This window comes from Neovison vison, chromosome 3 (assembly GCF_020171115.1).
Source record: "Neovison vison isolate M4711 chromosome 3, ASM_NN_V1, whole genome shotgun sequence".
Taxonomy (NCBI): domain Eukaryota; kingdom Metazoa; phylum Chordata; class Mammalia; order Carnivora; family Mustelidae; genus Neogale; species Neogale vison.
In genome coordinates this window covers 165,217,868-165,237,909 of record NC_058093.1, presented here as the reverse complement: position 1 = coordinate 165,237,909, position 20,042 = coordinate 165,217,868, and the positions used below count along the sequence as shown (strand labels likewise).

The 20,042-nt window shown below is 33.0% G+C and overlaps 1 protein-coding gene across 1 annotated transcript in view; it reads right to left on the bottom strand.

Moving 5' to 3' along the window:
* Positions 1-10,965: 10,965 nt before the first annotated feature.
* Positions 10,966-20,042, bottom strand: part of LOC122903584 (60S ribosomal protein L32-like) — a 41,918-nt gene continuing 32,841 nt past the window's right edge. Inside the window, exon 2 of the mRNA XM_044244394.1 lies at positions 10,966-11,534. Within this exon, the coding sequence (XP_044100329.1) occupies positions 11,024-11,534 (511 nt within the window). The 3' untranslated portion in view covers positions 10,966-11,023. The remainder of the gene's footprint in view (positions 11,535-20,042) is intronic.

Below are 20,042 nucleotides of genomic sequence, written 5' to 3'. Positions count from 1 at the left end.
CAGATTTGTTCTCCCACTTTTGGTTCAGTGATTTACTTAAGGAAAATTATTTTCCATTGCAGCGTCATGGTATGATTCTCCTATCTTTTTTTTTTTTTTTTTCTGATAGCTTTAGAGGTTTTTTTGTTTTCTTTTGTTTTGTTTTTTACTTTCACAGTAAATCTTTAATACCTCTGGGTTTATCTGTTGTGTCCTGTGTGAAGTAAGCCCTATTTTTCTCAAATAGCATAGTGAAATTTTCCTCAATTTAAAAAACAATTTCTTCACAGATTAATGATGCCAACCCAATCATTATACAAATAAAGAAAAAAAAAAACTTGTTAGTTGTTATTATCAATTACCATGTGCCAACTACTAAATGAGGATTATAGCATTTAATCCTTACAAGTTTGAGATAGGAAGTTATTTTTCATTTTGCTGATGAGTAAACAGCATCCTTTGAGAAATTAATTATTGTACCCCATATTACACAATTAAGTAGGAATTGAACAATGTGACATCTCAAATAAGTGAACACAACCCAATGCTTCTTATAGGAAAATATATCTAAAATAAAAATCTTTATCCCATGGTGTCCTTGTTATATACGTCTTCATTATCTCTCCATCTTTATTAGAGAAAGCAAACAAACCTTGGCATGATTTAGAAAACTTTCCACATCTAACCACACCCTACTTTACAAATCCATCTTCTTATTCCTCCTGTTTCCCACCTCTTACTCTGCCACATGCAACAGAATTTTGCTTTCACATGACACTAATAGTTAAGGCTTTTCTATTTTTGCTAATGCTTCCTGTCTATCTGTCAGGAAACCTCAGCTCTTCTGATAAGCCTTTTCCAGATCCCCAGTTTGTACCATCCCCATACTCTGTGCTTCTGTACATAGTCTATCATAACAGTTTGCACCTCATCTTACATATTAGCTTTACATACTAGCAAAAGAGACTACAAGAAGCACCAAGCAGATAAGCTACTTATTCTTGCTCTCTCCCATGGATGTGGTACAGGGTCTGATATAAGGTGGGAACTCCAATAAAAGCTGGTTCAACTAAGCTGAACATAGAAATCTTTATGGCAAAAGGCAAAAAAACAACTACTGGTGTTTACAATCATTGTTCATTTGTCTCCATCTTGAAGAGACTCACTTTCGTAATGTGCAATGGGATTGTAGCAATGGAAACTTCATTTTCTCCAACCTTGAAACGGTGACTCAAGGTCAAGTACTATGAATGGAGCATCTCCTGTAACTACAAGTTCCTCACAGATCAGGAATTGTATTTGGTTTGTGGTATTCAATGTGGCTGGGGAGTCAAACAGATACTTTGTTAAACTTAGGTGCCCAATTAAGAGATTCGTGATGGTTTCTCAGTGGGTTTTAGTCTCAATATGATATTGTGGGAGTTTTTTTTTGTCCGTTGCAGATACAATGAGTGTGAGAAATGTAAAAACTTTTCCATAGTGACATAAACAAATTGTCATGAATTTTGACCATTTTTACATACAGAAAATAAAAATATATAAATAATTATGGCATTTTTTAATAGAAAAGAATGCATAACATACAAAGATTATCCTATTTGGGGCACATTTTCAGTGTTCGCATATAAGCTTTTGAAAAAGTTAACTAGGACAGCTGAATATAACAAATTTCTTATTTATCTAATACTATACACTAAAATACCACTCAGTTGAGCCTTGCAATTGGAAGCATATGGGAGAAAATATTCAGCATCCACCCAAAAAAGAAATAATTTGGTAGATTTATTTCTCTGCAAATTATTAGTTGAGTCCTTACTCAGAACACAGCTCTAATATAGTAATCCTTTTTTTGGCAAAGAACTTTACAGTAAATTCTTTCATGAGCACTAAAGACAACAACAATGTATTTCCTGAAGACTGATATAATATGCTTTTGGAACAGCCTTGGTCTCTGGCACTGGCAGTTACTTATCTGCCATTTCTTGTGCAGAGTGTCTCTTATTTCCTCTCTGATTCTATAATTACATAAAGTACATTAGTTGATTCACACTGCATAATGTCAAATTCTCTTAAAACTGAACTTTTTCTTCTTATACTAAAAAGTCAGATAAAACTGACCAAATAAATTTACCAAATACCTAAATGAGGAGCACAACAGCATTCTTCACACATAGTGCAAGCAAACAGTTTTATTCCTGTTTGTGGAGCTTAACCTTCTGCAAAAGTAATTAGTTCTATAATTAAAAAGCTATTTGGAATGATTAAAATCCTGTTATCTTGTGGCATTTAAAGACAAATGCAAATGTCAGAAAGGATGAATTCATTAAAATTCTATTTAAGAGAAAAAAATTGTAGATGGAGGGTATTACTTATTAAAATAATATAGTTTCAGGGAAGGTTTGATCTGCAAAGACAACACTAAAGGTGGAAGGTATCTTTCCATAGCATTAGGTGTAGCAATCAGCTATTATTCACGAACAATTATTTTGAGGTTATTTTAAACTAACACCTTATAATGTCACAGTGCATTTCAAAAGTGATGTTATTCTTCTGAGGGACTTTATCTTTTCCAACAAAATAGAAATTATCAGTGTTTTTAGTTATGAGTTGGCCATGTATATAAGTTTGGTAACCCATCTGACATGCTATGGTGTATTATCAACCTTAATTTTTCAGGCAGTGAATTCAAAGGCTAATTACTTCAAATGAATGGTCAAGTTTTAAAGTTTCCTCTTGCCCCTCAAAATTAGTAAAATTAGGAGGAGAGAACTGGAGGGAATGGAAGATTGTTGGACTGCATGCTATTAATGATAATTTCTCAGATAAACACGGTTTAGGAGGAGTCTGTTGTTGGTCCCCAGTTACATGTCTGCATTCTTTTAAAGAAAGCATAATTATTCATGAGCAGGTTAAATTAACTTCAAGTGGTAGAAGTTATGGAATATTATCATGTATTGTGAGTGACATTTTAAAATCGTACCTTTTTTATATCTTTAGCATTTCTATTCTCAACATTTTATAAAAATACAAGAAAATAGATAAAAAAATTTTAAGAAAACACATTTTGAAATAAAGAAAATGAACTTTTGCCAAATACATGATTTAAAATTAACCAAACACAAAAACAAAACAAACAAACAAAAAAACCCCAACGAACTTTTAATTTTATCCTTAAACTTAGAGATTAAATATAAGAGAATAGATTTTCTGTAATGTGACCATAGAGGGCTGTATACTTCAGAAGCTTAGTTTTAATAAAACTTTAAATTTCTAATCCATTATTGCCCTCTTTATTGGAGGAAAAGAAGGAATCTTGGATAGAAGGCAAGAAGCCTATATTCAGATTAGGAGTCAAGAAATAAGGCCAAGACATTATCTTGCAAAACTGAAATAGATAAAATAAGAACATTCAAATGGAAAAGGATGAAAGAATGGAAAAATTACAATGCATAGATCTGAATTCTTCTGAAGATATTAGAAATAGAATATCTAATTTGAAAAAACAAAAACAGATCTTAGGAGGACATTTCAGGCATATAATGTTCACCTAATAATACATGCTTTCTTTCAGCACACATACCTTATTTTATATCCAAGTATAAATGATGAAGAAAATGCTCTCATTGTTAAGAAATGTAGAAATAATTTTAATTGGTAACTCAGATTTACTCAAAATCAGAGTAATTTCATGAACAACTCTATGAATGGAGGGAAGCTAGGCATATTTATAGTCAAATAAGTAACTTATTTATATTGATATAGTGACTTGGATGGTAAACCCTAAAATTCAACTAATGTGTGAAGGCCTTTAATACTGGGTCATTTAAAAAAATAGTGGATCACATTTTCTTCATAAATGATTTTTTCAATCAAAGAAAAGATGATTCATAAGATGAAAAATCTGATGAATGTTAGAAAGGTGGGAAGATCTTTCCACAGAACCTATAACTTCCTCAACATCACAAATGTTACTTGGGTTAAGAAACTATATAAAGAGTGTGTAAAGGCATTGTGAAAGGTTAATATCTTACTGACCATACCAGAAGTAGTACTGGTAAGAAACTTTTCAAACGTGAGCACTATGAGTAATATGGAGGGACATTTTATGGATGTTAAGGATCAAACTGGAAAAGTTCTGTTATATCTCAAGATTTATTCTTCACCAAATAATTCATCCCAGTGAGGAAATAATGTAAGTGAATGCTATGGTTTTAAGGTCATTGGGGATAGCTTTCAACTGTCTTAGTATCAGAGAATCTATGCTGATTAGAACCCCTATGAATTGAAGCACTGTGGGAAGGCCTTTTTGTGGTAGGATCAAAGAGCAAATTGAAAAAAAGGTGAAAAAGGAAGAAACCCTACAAATAAATTAATATGGAAAGGTCTGTGTGAAAGGTCATTTTGTATTTGATGAGAGATAACTTTCATCATTTTATAGCATTTTACAAATAATATATGTAACTCAGTGAATTTCCCTTTATTTCTAATATCCTGTAATAGTTTTACACAGATGTTTTATATCTAGCTAAAATTTATTTCACTGTGAATCTAGGCTGACTAGCTTCATCAAAATTCTTATCATACCATACCACTTCACTAGTCAGTTCAAACTGTGAATCTAGGCTGACTAACCTCATCAGAATTCTTACTGTACTACATAATTTCTTCAATAATTTCTTCCTTTCATATTGTCTTTCTCTATGTCCTTGATTTGTTATATTGTTACTTGTTTATTTTTATAAAACTATGGGTATGTAGAACTTATCCTAAGTATACAGGACTGGCTTAACATATGAAAATGAATTAATATGAGTCATCACTTGAACAGGCTTAAAAAGAAAATTCACAGTACCATAGCAATAGATGCATAAAAAGGATTTGACAAAATCTACCACCATTCATGAGAGAAAAAGAAAGAAAGAAAGAAAGAAAGAAAGTTCTCAGTAAACCAGGAATAGAGGAGAGCTTCCCTAGCTTGATCAAAGAGTATCTACAAAAACCTGCAGTTAACATCATACTTAATGGTAAGAAACTCAAAATTTTCCCAGTAAGATCAGAAACAAGACATGGTTGTATTCTCTCATCAATGCTTTTCAACATCCTACTGGAAAGCTGATGAAATAAGACAAGAAAAAGAAATAAAAGACATACAGTTAGGGAAGAAGATATAAAACTGTCTTTGTTCACAGATGATGCTCTTGTCTACAAAGAAAACCTGAAACAATTGACAAAAATAAAATCCTGAACCTAATAAGAGATTTAGTGAGGTTTTATGACAGAATGTTAATATATAAAAGTCAATCATCTACCTATACACCAGCAAGAAAAAGTGGAATTTGAAATTAAAAACAAAATATAATTTATATTAGCATTAAAAAAATTGAAAACGTAGGCATAAATATAACAAAATGTTACACAAGATCTGTATGAAGAAAACTGCAAAACCCCAGTGAATAAAATCAAGGAAAAATTGAATGAAAGGAGAGACATTTAATCTTCATGATAGGAAGACTCAATATTGTCAAGATATTACTTCTATATTACTTCTTCCAAAATTAAAATAGATTCAGTGCAATCCTAATCAAAATACCAGCATTAGCCTACACATTTAGTGTATATTAGCAAAATGATTCCATTATGTAGAAAGACAAAGTACATAAAATAAGCAGGACAATATTGAAGAAGGACAAATCAAAGGCCTGCCAATACTTGACTTCAAGAGTCATTATGAAGCTGTAGTAATTAAGACAGTGTGGTATTGGTTAAAGAATAAACAAATAGATCAATGGAACAGAACAAGAAAGCCTGGAAAAGACCTACATAAATATAGTTAACTGATTTTTGACAAAGGAGCAATGAGGCAAAGATAGTCTTTCTAACAAGTGACCTGGAACAACTAGACATCTCAAACCAAAAAAAACCCCAAAAAACTGTAGGCTTAGTTGTTGTACCTTTCACAAAAAATTATATTGAAGTCAATCACAGTCTTAAATGTAAAACACAAAACTTGTAGGCAGCATATAGATTTTTTTTAATCCAACCTGATACCCTGTGTCTTTTTTATTGGAACATTTTGACCATTTACATTCAGAGTAGGTATTAATAGATATGAATTTAAGTGCCATTTTATTACTTGTTTTGTCATTGTTTTTGGAGATTTTGTTTGTTTCTTTCTAGTTTTTCTTTTTTTTTTTAGGATTTTATTTATTTATTTATTTGTCAGAGAGAGAGAGAGATAGCATGAGCAAGCACAGGCAGACAGAGCGGCAGGCAGAGGCAGAGGGAGAAGCAGGCTTCCTGCCAAGCTAGGAGCCTGATGTGGGACTCGATCCCAGGACACTGAGATCATGACCTGAGACTAAGGCAGCTGCTTTACCAACTGAGACACCCAGGCATCCCTAGTTTTTGTTTCTTTGGATTGTTCCTTCCTACTCAGAGTCCCCTTTAATATATTTTGCAAGATGAGGTTAGTGGTCATGAACTCCTTTCATTTATGTGTGTCTGGGAAACTATCTCTCCTTCTATCTGAATGATAGCCTTACCAGATAGAATATTCTTGGCTGCGGATTTTTTCCCATTCAGCACATTGAATATATCATGTTACTTTCTTCTGGCTTGCCACATTTCTATGGATGGATCTGCTGCTAATCATGCCATTTCAGATTTTTCTTTATCAGTTTATTTTGCAAATTTAACTACAAAATTTTTTGGTGTTGACCTGCTTTTGTTCATTTTGATAGGAAATCTTGTGCCTCCTAGATTTGGATGTTCATTTCCTTCCTCAGATTAGGGAAGTTTTCAGCTGCAATTTCCTCAAATAAAACCTCTGCCCCCTCTTCTCACTTCTTCTGGACTCCTGGAATACAAATGTTATTCCATTTGATGGAGTCATTGAACTCCCTAGGTCTACTTTCATGATCCAAGACTTTTCTTTCCCTCTTTTGTTCAGCTTAATTATTTTCCATAATTATATCTTCTATATCACTTATTTGTTTTTCTCCTTCTTCCATCCTTGTAATCATTACATCCAGTCAGTTACACCTAAAGGAGCTAGAAAACAACAACAAATAAAGGCTAAAGACAGCAGCAGAAGAGAAATAATAAATATTAGAGCATAAATAAATAACATAGAAGCAAATAAACAACAAAAACAAAAATCAGTAGAACAGATCAATGAAATCAGGAGCTAGCTCTTGGAAAAGAAGATTGATGAAAAAGATTGATGAAACCCTAACCAGACATACCACAAAGGAAAAAGAAAGGACTAAAATAAATCACATCACAAATGAAAGGAGAAATCAAAGCTAACACCACAGAAATACAAACAGTTATAAGAGAATCATATGCCACCACATCAGATAGTCTGGAAGAAATGGACAAGTTCCTAGAAAGATAAACTACCAAAACTGAAACAGGAAGAAACAGAAAACTTGAACACCAATAGCCAGCGAAGAAATTAAATCAGTAATCAAAAATTTCCCAACAGGTCACCTGGGTGGCTCAGTGGGTTAAAACCTTTGCCTTTGGCTCAGATCATGATCCCAGGGTCCTGGGATCGAGCCCCAGATCGGGTTCTCTGCTCTGCGGGGAACCTGCTTCCCCTCTCTCTACCTGCCCCTCTGCCTACTTGTGATATCTTTCTGTCAAATAAATAAATAAAATCTTTAAAAAAAAAATTTCCTAACAAAAATACCTAGGCCCAGATCTTCCCAGGGGAATTATACCGAACATTTCAAGAAGAGTTTATTACCATTCTTTGCAAACTATTCCAAAAAAATAGAAATGGCAGGAAAACTTACAGACTCATTCTATGAGGGCAGCCTTACCTTGATTCCAAAACCAGACAAAGACCCCACTAAAAACAGAAACATAGGCTAATATCCCTAATGAACATGAAGGCAAAGATTCTCAACAAAATACTAGCAAATAGAATCCATTAGTCCTTTGAAAGAATCATTCACCACAATCAAGTGAGATTTATTCTTGGATTGCAAGGGTGGTTTAATATTTGCAAATCATTGTGATATACCACATTAATAAAAGAAAGACTAAAAACCATATGATCCTCCTAATAGATGTAGAGAAAACATTTGACAAAGTACAACATCCATTCATGATAGAAACCCTTAACAAAGTAAAGATAGAGGGAACATACCTCAAAATAATAAAGGCCATATACAAAAAAGTCACAGCTAATACCATGCTCAATGGGGAAAAACAGAGCTTTTTTTCTATAGTCAGTAACAAAACATGGATAGCCCCTCTCAGCACTGTTATTTACCACATAGTAAATGTGGTAATAGTCCTAGCCACAGCAGTCAGACAACAAAAAGAAATAAAAGGCATCCAAATCAGCAAGGAAGAAGTAAAACTTATTTGCAGTTAACATGATGTTACATAGAAACATATGTAGAAAACCCAGAAGAATCCAGTAAAAAAAAATTCTAGAACTGACACACAAATTCAATAAAGTCACAGGATACAAAATCAACATACAGCAATCTGTTGCATTTTTATATACCAATAATGAAACAGCAGAAAAGGAAATCAAGGAATCAATCCCATTTACAGCTGCATCAAAACCATAAAATACCTAGGAATAAAGCTAACCAAAGAGGTGAAAGATCTGTACTTTAAAAAATATAAAACACTTATGAAAGAAATTAAACCTGACAAAAAAAAGGAAGACATTCCATGACAGTGGGTTGGAAAAAAAAAATATTGTTAAAATGACTATGCTACCCAAAGCAATCTACACATTTAATGCAATCCCTATCAAAATACCAACAGCAATTTTCAGAGTTAGAACAATCCTAAATTTGTATAGAACCAAGAAAAAAACAAAAACAAACAAACAAAAAAACAAAAAAACACTGAATAGTCAAAGCAGTCTTGAAAAAGAAAAGCAAAGCCAAAGGCATCTCAATTCCAGACTTCAAATTATATTGCAAAGCTGTAGTGATCAAGACAGTATGGTAATAGCACAAAAACAGACACATAGACCATTGGAAGAGAATAGAAAGCCCAGAGATGGGTCCATAATAATATGGTCAACTGATCTTTGACAAAGCAAAAAATTATATCCAACGGGAAAAGGACAGTCTCTTTAACAGTATTGGGAAAATTGGACAGCAACGTGCAAAAAAAAAAAAAAAAAAGAAAAGAAAAAGAAAGAAGGAAAGAAAAGAAACTGGGCCACTTTTCACATGACACAGAAAAATAAATTCAGAATGGATGAAAGATCTAAATGTGAGATAGGAAACCACTCAAAATCCTGCAAGAGAACACAGACAGCAACCTCTTCGACATTGGCCATAACAGCTTCTTACTAGGTATGTCTCCTGAGGCAAGGGAAATAAAAACAAAAAGAAACTATTGGGACTACATCAAAATATAAAAGCTTCTGCACAGCAAAGGAAACAGCAAAACTAAAAGACAACCTATTGAATGGAAGAAGATATTTGCAAATAACATATGTGATAAAAGATTAGTATTCAAAATATATAAAGACCTTATAAAACTCGACAGTAATCCTATTAAAGAATGAGCAGAAGACATGAAAAGATACTTTCGCAAAGAAGACATACAGATGGCTAAGAGATGTAAAAAGATATTCAATAACAATTACCATGCCAGAAATACAAGTCAAAACTACAATGAGATATCCCCACCATCTGTCAGAATGGCTAAAATTAATGACACAAGAAACAATTGTTGGCAGGGATGTGGACAAAGGGAAACCCTCTTACAGTATTGGTGGGAATGCAAACTGGTGTAGCCACTCTGGAAAACAATAGGGAGGTTCCTCAAAAAGTTAAAAATAGAACTACCCACTGAGCCATTTATGTTACTAAATATTTACTCAAAGGATACAAAAATACTGATTCAAAGGGGCACATACACCCCAATATTAATAGCAGCATTATCAATAATAGGCAAATTATGGAAAGAGCCCAAATGTCATCAACTGATGAATGAATAAAGAAGTGGTATATGTTTACAATGAAATGTTACTCAGCCATCAAAAAGGATGACCCCTTGCCATTTGCAACAATGTGGGTGGCCTAGAGAGTATTATACTAAGCAAAGTATGTCAGAGAAAGATACCATGTGATTTAACTCATATGTGAAATTTAAGGAACAAATCAGATGAATAGAGGAAGAAAGAGGGGGAATCAGAAAACAGATTCTTAAGAGAAAAAACTGAGAGTTACTGGAGAGGTGGGAGAGGGGATGGGTTAAATGGGTAAGAGGGATGAAGGAGGGCACTTGTGATTGGTGTTGTATGTAAGTGATTAATCATTAAATTCTACACCTGAAACTAATATTGAACAGTAAGTTAATTAATTGGAATTTAAATAAAAACTTGAATAAATAAATGAGTGAGTGAGTAAGCATATAAATAAAGGGAAATGAGCTATCAGGCTATAAAAAGGCACTGAGGAACCTTAAATGCATATTACTAATTGAAAGAAGCCAATCCAGGGGTTTCTGGCTGGCTCTGTTAGAAGAGGGTGTGACTCATGATCTCCAGTTCATGAGATCAAGCGCCATGCTGGGTGTAGAGATTCCTTAAAATAAATGAATAAAAATTTTAAAAATAAGGAGGAAGCCAATCTGAAAAGGCTATCCGACTGTATAATTCCAACTATATGATATTCTGGAAAAGGTAAAATTATGGAGACAACAAAAAGAACAGTAATTTCCAGGAGTTGTACAGTGAGAAAGATGACTAGGTGGAGCATAAAGCTTTTTTTTCAGGCATTGAAACTACTCTGCATGATACTGTAATGATGGATACATGACATCAAGCTGCTGTCCAAACCCATACAGTAAACCCTAATGTAAACTGTCAATGTGATGTGTCAATATAGGTTCATCCATTTTAACTAATGTACCGCTCTGGTGGGGTATGCTAATAATGAGGGAGTATGCATATTTAGACATAGGTGGTGTATGAGAAATCTCTTTACCTTCCACACACACTTTTTTTTTGTAGTTTTATGGTTTTATTAACACAAATATGACGTGCACAACAAGCTGTCTATTCATTTTCTTCACTGTGGAGCCTGGCATTGGGATTGGTGACTCTGATTGCCAGCTGGGCTGCTCTTTCCATAATAGCATTGCGGTTCTTGGAGGAGACGTTGTGAGCAATCTCTGCACAGTAAGATTTGTTGCACATCAGCAGCACTTCAAGCTCCTTGACGTTGTGCACTAGGAACTTCCTGAAGCCACTGGGCAACATGTGCTTTGTCTTCTTGTTGCTCCCGTAACCAATGTTGGGCATCAAGATCTGGCCCTTGAATGTTCTGCGCACCCTATTGTCAGTGCCTCTTGGCTTCTGCCAGTTGCGCTTAATTTTGACATATCGGTCTGACTGGTGCTGGATGAACTTTTTGGTCCTCTTTTTAACGATCTTGGGCTTCACCAAAGGTCTGAGGGCAGCCGTGATGCCCAGTAACAGATGGCTGCCAGCTCCGCAGGCAGCGCCGAGGAAGAGAGTCCACACACACTTTTGCTGTGAAATCAAAGCAGCTCTAAAAATTCTATTTCTATAAAAAGAGAAAAAATTCATACCCCTGTCATCATTGTTACTTTAACTTATTATTATAAATATATTTTATATTACATTTTGTTTGTGAAGGCACTATCACCTATTTTCTTTTATGAAGTAAGTTCTTATCTTTAAGAATATTGGGAAAAAACAAAGATAAAAGGATGGCCACTAATGCTATCAGAAACATCCATCAGAACATTTTGAAAACATTGTTTTAAGATATTTGATGAAAAAGTGATTGTTTTAATGATATCCTCCTAAATCTGCTTTGGTTGTGACAAGTTGTTTTATGAAAGAGCTTGGCTTATCAAAGTTGCTTAATACACATAAAATACAGTTTCATTGTTTATTTTAAAATAATATGTATACATTAATCCTTCCTATGAATAAAGATTCCTGGGTTGCCTGAGTGGCTTAGTCAGGTAAGCATCTGACCCTTGATTTCAGCTCAGGTCTCAGAGTCCTGAGATTAAGCCCTATACTGGGTTCCACACTGAGCCCTGGAGCCTGCTTAAGAGTCTTTCTCTCCCTCTCCCTCTGCCTTTTCCCCTTAGTAACACTTGTCCTCTCTTACTCTCTTTGTCTCTAAAAATAATACATACATACATACATACATTTCTATTAACTAAAAAAGAAGTTTACTCTACCTCTCAGGTGATATTTCAGTTTTTAAAAATTAGACCATTGAGGTATTACTTGCATACAACAATATTCAGCAATTTTAAATATGCAAATTAAAGACAAAATGAGATGCAATCATATAAATACTACCACAATCATGATTTATAGCTTCCTATAGCTTCCTATCACCCTCTAAAAATTCTCTCATGTATTTTTCATGATCTGTCCCCTTCTCTATCCCTAGCTCTAACAATCACAAACCTAGGTTCTGTCATTATTATTTTTTCCTTTTCTATATTTTCATATGAATGGCAGTTAAAAAGTATCTTCAACTAAAGCATGAGCCAGTGAGATCCCATGGGTCAAACACTAGTCTTCATTCTTTAAAAAAAAAAAAAAAAATCAGTATGTGGATCAAATAACAAATACAAGCCTAGGCAATAAGACACTTGAGTATGTAGAATAATTTATTTAAAGGTACATAAGAAAAGAAGACAACTAAATCCCATTGAGATGATAATGGTAGAGCCAAGACTGAAACTAAGGTAATCAAACACTGAAGAGAGATTAATACAAACTCCAAGCTACAAAGCAATTTAGACAGTTAGTCCAATTTCAACAATTAATAGTTAAATATGTCCAGAGTGATTAAATGCATCACTCAGGTTAGGCCAACTCTTTAGAGTAATGGCTGCACTAGCATAATTTCCTAAACTTCGGCCTCGATATTTATTATTATTAAGAATATCCCTACTACTATTAATGTTAATATTATAATAACCATTTAATTTAATATTTAAAGTGTGTATATATGTAAATAATATATATTATATATAGTTGGTATATATATATATATGTGAATGAATCCAATTCATTCAGCATATTTTGATTTGTTGTTAATCAGGTTTACAAGTAGATAATCAGGATGATATTTGAAAATGCTGATAGAATACAAACTTGTGTAGTACTGGAATTGAGATTGACTCACTGTTTATGAACAACAGTTTGCTTATTATTAAAAAGATAAATATAATTTCTTCATAAGATTTAAGGCTGCAAACCTGTTATTTTATTGGCTAGATAGTTGTCATAACTTTTTGTAACCACACTTAAAGAATTTTTATATCATTTAAAGTGTTTTTTTGGATATTTACTCAGAGTGAAAAGATATCAGAAATAAGACACATTCTTATTGAGTTCTTTAAAAATATCATAAATTGAGGCTCAACTTTTTTAGATTTAAGGCATGAGGTGTATAAAAAAATAAAGATTTCGAATCTTTATTCGTAATTGTATGCATTATACACAGTGTTTTCAGAACTCTTCCCATACTTAACTCAGTAAAAATAACTTAATGTGTATATTTTAGCCTTTCATAATGGTGTCTGTTATAAACCTTAACTACTCAGAACATTTTATTTGGTTTATTACTCTGTGGTATCATTAAGTCTGTTTTAATATTATGGAAGTGGTCAAAGGAAGTTTATGCTTAAATGCTCTAGTTCTGCTTACTACCCAAGCTAAACCTAAATAAGCTGGCTCAGCATGGTCCCAACCTGGCATTTTCATCATTTTTCACATTCTTACTGTTCGAGGTGACCAACAGTTTGTATACATCCTTAATTTTACAATATCATGGCCACTGAATTTTATAAAAAGTTCTTTAGATTCTATACCAAGTAACTTACAAAACTGAATAATAAAGTTACAGACTTCAGCAAGGAATATGATCATAATTAGAAAAAAGCCAGAATAAGTTTATAGAACATTTTATTTTTGTACGGTGGTGTGAATACAAATTGATCCTCCAATTTTCCAAAAGGAAAAAAAAAAATCTTGGGACTCCTGGGTAGCTCAATCGGTTAAGCGTCTGATTTCCGTTCAGGTCATGATCTTGGGGTCTTGGTATCAAGTCCCCCGTGGAGCTCTGACTTCAGCAAGCATTCTGGTTCTCACTCTGCCTTGACCCTTGCTTGTGTGCTCTCTCTCTCTCTCTCTCAAATAAATAAATAAAATCTTAAAAAAGAAAAAAGAAAAGAGAACAGCTCTTTAAAAAAGGTAGAAAAAAATCTTATTCTTTTCTAGTAATCAATAGAAGCAGTGTAATATAAATATCAGTTTTTTTAATTATTTTCTAACATATAGTTAAACATTATTCTCAACATATCTGCACACAATCATTTATTAATAATTGATTTGTATATATTATTCAAATTAACATTTATGTAAAGAGACATAAAATAAATTTTTCCCTGATCACATAAATTAGTAGGTAGTACAATATACTGTTTACAGTTCCTAGAGGAAGTTGTTACCTCACAATATGGAATTGCGGGATATATGTTGCACTTTATGTTTAGACAGGAGGACCTCAGATGGTTAGCAGAATGTGCCTGTGGAAGATCACTGCTTTACACTATAGTAACTAAAAATCTTTAAGCCATGGCCTGAAATAACTTCTAAGCACAATGCAACTGTAAGCAAAGACACTGACACCCATGTCTTATTCAAATACAATGAAAGGCAATCAGATATTTAGAAGAGCATTTGACTCATAATGTCTACTAAACATCAGCCACAAAGGAAGACAAGTCTTTTTAAAGGAATTTATTTTGATAAAAGATGGAATCTTATCATCAGTAAATCAGTTTAAAGACGAATCAGTAATTACAAAAAGGAATATTCCATCTGTTACTAAAATGTGACAGATATTATAATTCCTGGAAATGACTTGTTTAGAGGAAGATTGTTCAGTTTTTTGGCTTAAATATGTTCATTTTTGAAGATGGTATGTCAATGATATCAATCCACCCTACTTTGGCCGTTGAACAAAACATATACCTTGGAAATTTAGTCACTTTACTGTCCAAATTTTTTTGGTTCCTAAAATCAATATTATAAGAGATCAGAGTATATTGACAAAAATCATATTTTCTCTCATCCACAGATGGAGTGCCTAAACACCTTCAGTAAGTGTCCTGTAGGCACTCACACAATTGCCTCTTTTCAGTTTGGCCCACCATTTGGTTATTTTGGCCAGGAAAAGCTGATGCTTTTCTGTGCTACAGTGACACTTCTTTAACATGACATAAACAGTGATAGCAAACTCTCTGCAGTGAGCAGAGACTGAGATGATAAAATCTTGGCACTGTTTCAAAGAAAATGAAAAAATCTTTCATTTGTTGTTTTTTGAATATGTTGAATACCAAAGAACAAAGATAAGATCCACCTGGTATAAAGGATGAAGGACAAATAAGTTCAAGTCTGAGTGTAACTGTCTTTATTATTAAGGACTATCTTATCCGGGGTGCCTGGGTGGCTCAGTGGGTTAAGCCGCTGCCTTTGGCTCAGGTCATGATCTCAGTGCCCTGGGATCGAGTCCCGCATCGAGTCCCGCATCGAGTCCCGCATCGGGCTCTCTGCTCAGCAGGGAGCCTGCTTCCCCCTCTCTTTCTGCCTGCCTTTCTGTCTACTTGTGATCTCTCTCTGTCAAATAAATAAATAAAATCTTAAAAAAAAAAAGGACTATCTTATCCTTTCCATGTGTAGTTTAATTGTAGCCAGTCCAAAGATTGAAAAATGGCCAAGAAATAGGTAATGTGCATATAATGGTTTACATATATGATTTTTTTAAATTTTTGTCATTTATGAAGAAGGTTTATTATTATTATTATCCACATTTTGTTGGTGCTTCCATGATATCTCAGGTTTTCACTTAGAAGGAAGTTGATGTGGATATTATAAATAGTACTGATTTACCTGATATCATTTCTAGCCTTGATATTCATAAAAGCAAAAGAATCAGTGGCTTTTTCTATGATCTGGCATGATGTGATTTGGTCATACATCTTTTTTTTTTTTTAAGATTTTATTCATTTATTTGACAGACAGAGATCACAAGTAGGCAGAGAGGCTGGCAGAGAGAAAGGAGGAAGCAGGCTCCCCGCTGAGCAGAGAGCCCAATGCGGGGCTCAATCCCAGGACCCAGGACCCTGGGATCATGACCTGAGCTGAAGGCAGAGGCTTTAACCCACTGAGCCACCCAGGTGCCCCTTGGTCATACATCTTAAACAATCTATTAAAAATACCCAAATATTTTTCCAGTTATAAAATCTTTCAAAATAAGTCATCTGGTAGTAGAAATCAAGCAATTTGCATAACTTAAAAAAAAAAAAGGAAAATACCACTTATGAGAAGTAAAGAAACCACTAACTTTTGAAGACTCTCTAAAGTAGGGAAGAGATCTGATTATCTCTCCCTACTACACTGAATTAAGATAATTTTAGAGGATTCATCCTAACTTCCCAGAAATGTAATAGGATAAACCCTCATAGATTTAAACAAAACAAGAACAACAACAACAAAACATAGTCTCAGATCTCTATTGTTAACTCTTTTAAAATCTTTTTTTTTTTTCCAAATTAGAACCTTACTAAATATTATCGTAACACTATCATCAGGAGTATTTTGCCTTCCTCTTACATTTTGTGTAACACTTTCATATGTATTTTCTCAGCTGAAACTTAATTTTTATTGCTCACAAAGTAAAAGATGAGGGTTGAGTAAATAACAAACATGGAGAGAAATTTGGAATGTGCTGGATGAGCCAGGTACAGTAAATTATAAACCAAAAGAGAGGTTAAGGGACAAAAAAAAAAAAGAAAAGAAAAGAAAAGAAAGAAAGAATCTGTGTAGAGAAATACACATCAGAAAGTGAAAGTCACTGAGAGATGAGAAAGGTGACAAAAATGGTCACTGCTAGTGTTAGTCAAGGCTGTACCTGCTACATAGTACAGAAAATAAATAATATAAAGAAGTGATTTTTAAGTCCCTTGAGATAAAGAATCCCTTGAGAAAAGCTTAGTAAAATTGCCCTTAGTAAACCTAGCAAAATTTTCTGATAATACAAAAAGATTCAATTGCCTAAATTTGTTCTAATCTAGAATAGTATCAGGGTTGTTAACTAATCAGAATGTAATATTTCCATAATGACACTTTATAAGGCCCATTTTCTACCTTGCTGCTCCTAAAAATTAAATTACATACATTTAGTAATTTTCTGAGTGCTTTAAAAATATCTTTATTCCCTCATCTTGCTATTTGAAGTTTTATTTTTCAAACTAACACCTCCTGCAAAAGTGTATGAGGAAAAGAGATACAATAGAAAATAGAAATAAGATTTCATTTCTTTTTAAAGATTATTGACACCAAAAGAAAGACCTTTTTATATTAGTTTAAATTTGGTTTAAATAGTTTGGTTGTTCTTTAAAAAAAAAAAATAGGAGAAATACTGACTGACCTCCAACTTTTTCAGTAAGGAATTTGGGGAGGTCCAAACATACCAATGGAATCTTCATTTTATTTCTCTGCATGGATTTTAATCATTTACTATATCTTTGAGCCCTCAGAAGTTGTAGCTGTCTCTGATAGGATGTCTTACCCTAAATCAGTGCTATACTTATCTGAGAATGAAATTTAAAGTACTGCTCCCTTCATTAAGAACATATTGCATACAATTTTCAGCTGAAGTAACAAATTTGAATTGTGAAACGATCACATGTTGACTTTAGTCGCCATCTTATAAAGTTTTATACCCATCTTATTACAAATAAATTTATCTAAACCTTATTGTATTTAGCAGTTAATTTTGTCTGGAAGAGCAAAATTAAGCTCACATTCAATTAATTAAATACAAAATAACTCAGATAGTGAATGATAAGTAATAGAAATCCTTAGTACCAACAGCTCATTATTTTTATCTTGTGCTCTTTTTATAACTTGCTTTTTACCTAAATCAAGCATTCTATTTCTGATCTGTTACCTTTGGAATGCTGTGTATTTGACAACTTATGTATTTTAAGAAATTTTAACTTGATTGAAAATGTGTGATCATGTTTGTGTGCACATCCAACATGTCATATATAATATAGGGTTTGTTTCTCACTCTTGATTAAATAAGTGTGAGGAATCTTTTATCAAATGGGGCCTATGGTGAGAAAGAAAACATCATGAAAAGTCACAATGATCCTTTCTAAATACCAACATCTAACTTCAGAGGCTGAATACCAGTGGTTTCCTCCAACTTAGAAAAGTTGAATATTTCAAGCTACACTTTAAAATCTCTTTTGATTACTTTCTTTACATTGTGCAAAATGAAATAACTAAGGGAAACATTCAAAATATTTTTTACATAAAAACCTAAATTGAAAATCCCATAGAGAAGAAGTAACACACACACACACACACACACACACACACACACACACACGTATATGCATATACATACAAACATACATAAGAAAAATCAGAATTAGAATTGCTTGAATAATTCTTTTATAGTGTTTTAGTTGTATTTTTGAAATGAGAGGTCTTTAACAATTTGATATTATAAAACAAAAAAAACATTTCATATTAGTGAACAATTGATCAGTAGTATGATTGCAAAAGAAATTTCAATATATGATTAAGTACATGGAAAGAATTGGGCCATGCTTAACTCGGCTTTTCTTTCAATCACTATTAGTTTAAATCTTAACCATATTACCACAATGAAGAGAAAAGGTTTTTGGAATTGTTTTCCCTAGAAAATGATCTACATGTTATTTATATATGCACTCTACTTTTCCCTACACATTTGGCAAGTTAGTTTCTTGCTTTAAAAAACTTACTGATTTCATATTTTGAGCCACTAAGTTAGAAATCAGCAAGGAATTAAATACATATTAAACAGACAACATGATGGCTCAGTCAGTTAAGCATCCAACTCTTGATTTCTATCCAGGTCATGATCTTAGGATCCTTAAATCGAGCCCAGAGTTGGGCTCTGCGCTTAGTGAGAAGTCTGCTTGAGATTCTCTCTCTCCTTCTCCCCACCCTCTCCCTCTGTAAAATAAATAAATACATCTTTAAAAAAAATACAACATACTGGTACTTACAGCTTCATAAAGGAGAAGTACTAGATTTGGGATTTTAATGAAAGCTTAGATCAGTGATATTCAAAAGAAATATAATGTAAAATCCAGATCTAATTTAAAAATTTCTAATACGTGCTTTAAAAAAGCAAACAGCAAATGTGAAGTTTTTTTATTATGTTCAGTTAGCCAGCATATAGTACATCATTAGTTTTTGATGTAGTGTTCAATATCTAATGTAACATATAAAAATACCATGTTCATATATAAATATTTTTTAAGAATTTTATATTTTTTCTCTAAAATTCCTCAAAATTTGTGTTTACTTTACACTTAAACACAACAAATTTAATAATAGATTTTCATCAGAAAACTTGATATGTTTATAAAATTTACAGTAAGAAAGATTCTTATATACAAGTTGTTCCAACATACTTAAAATTTTACAAAAAGATCTGAAAGTTGGTATTTAAATCTTAATTAATTACAATTAATAATATGCACTGACCATATTACAACTGTTCAGTAACCACGTTTGTCTGGTGGCTACTCTACTGAGAAATGTAGCCTCTTTTATATTATAAATCCTTTTAGAGATTCTAATATTTGCTATCATAGGGAAGACACTAGGCATGTAGAGTAATGTATTTTGCAATCAAGTGGCAGATATGGACATGAAAATAGTCAAGTACAGTGTACTGTAAAAAGTGTCTATTATAGAGTTATGCTTTAGACGCTATGGCAGAAAATGAAACAAGATTAGCATTGACGGTGCTTAAAGAGTGATAGGAGTGATATCAGATAGATGGCAGTATAAGAAGTTACAGAACTTCATTCCCAATAGAAATATTAAATAAACAATTAGAAGCTGGCTAAAATAACCTCATAGGAATTCTGGAAAATAACCTCATAGGAACTCATAGGAACTCTGTAAAAAATCTGATGCCATCAAGAGAATGGCCAATGAAGAA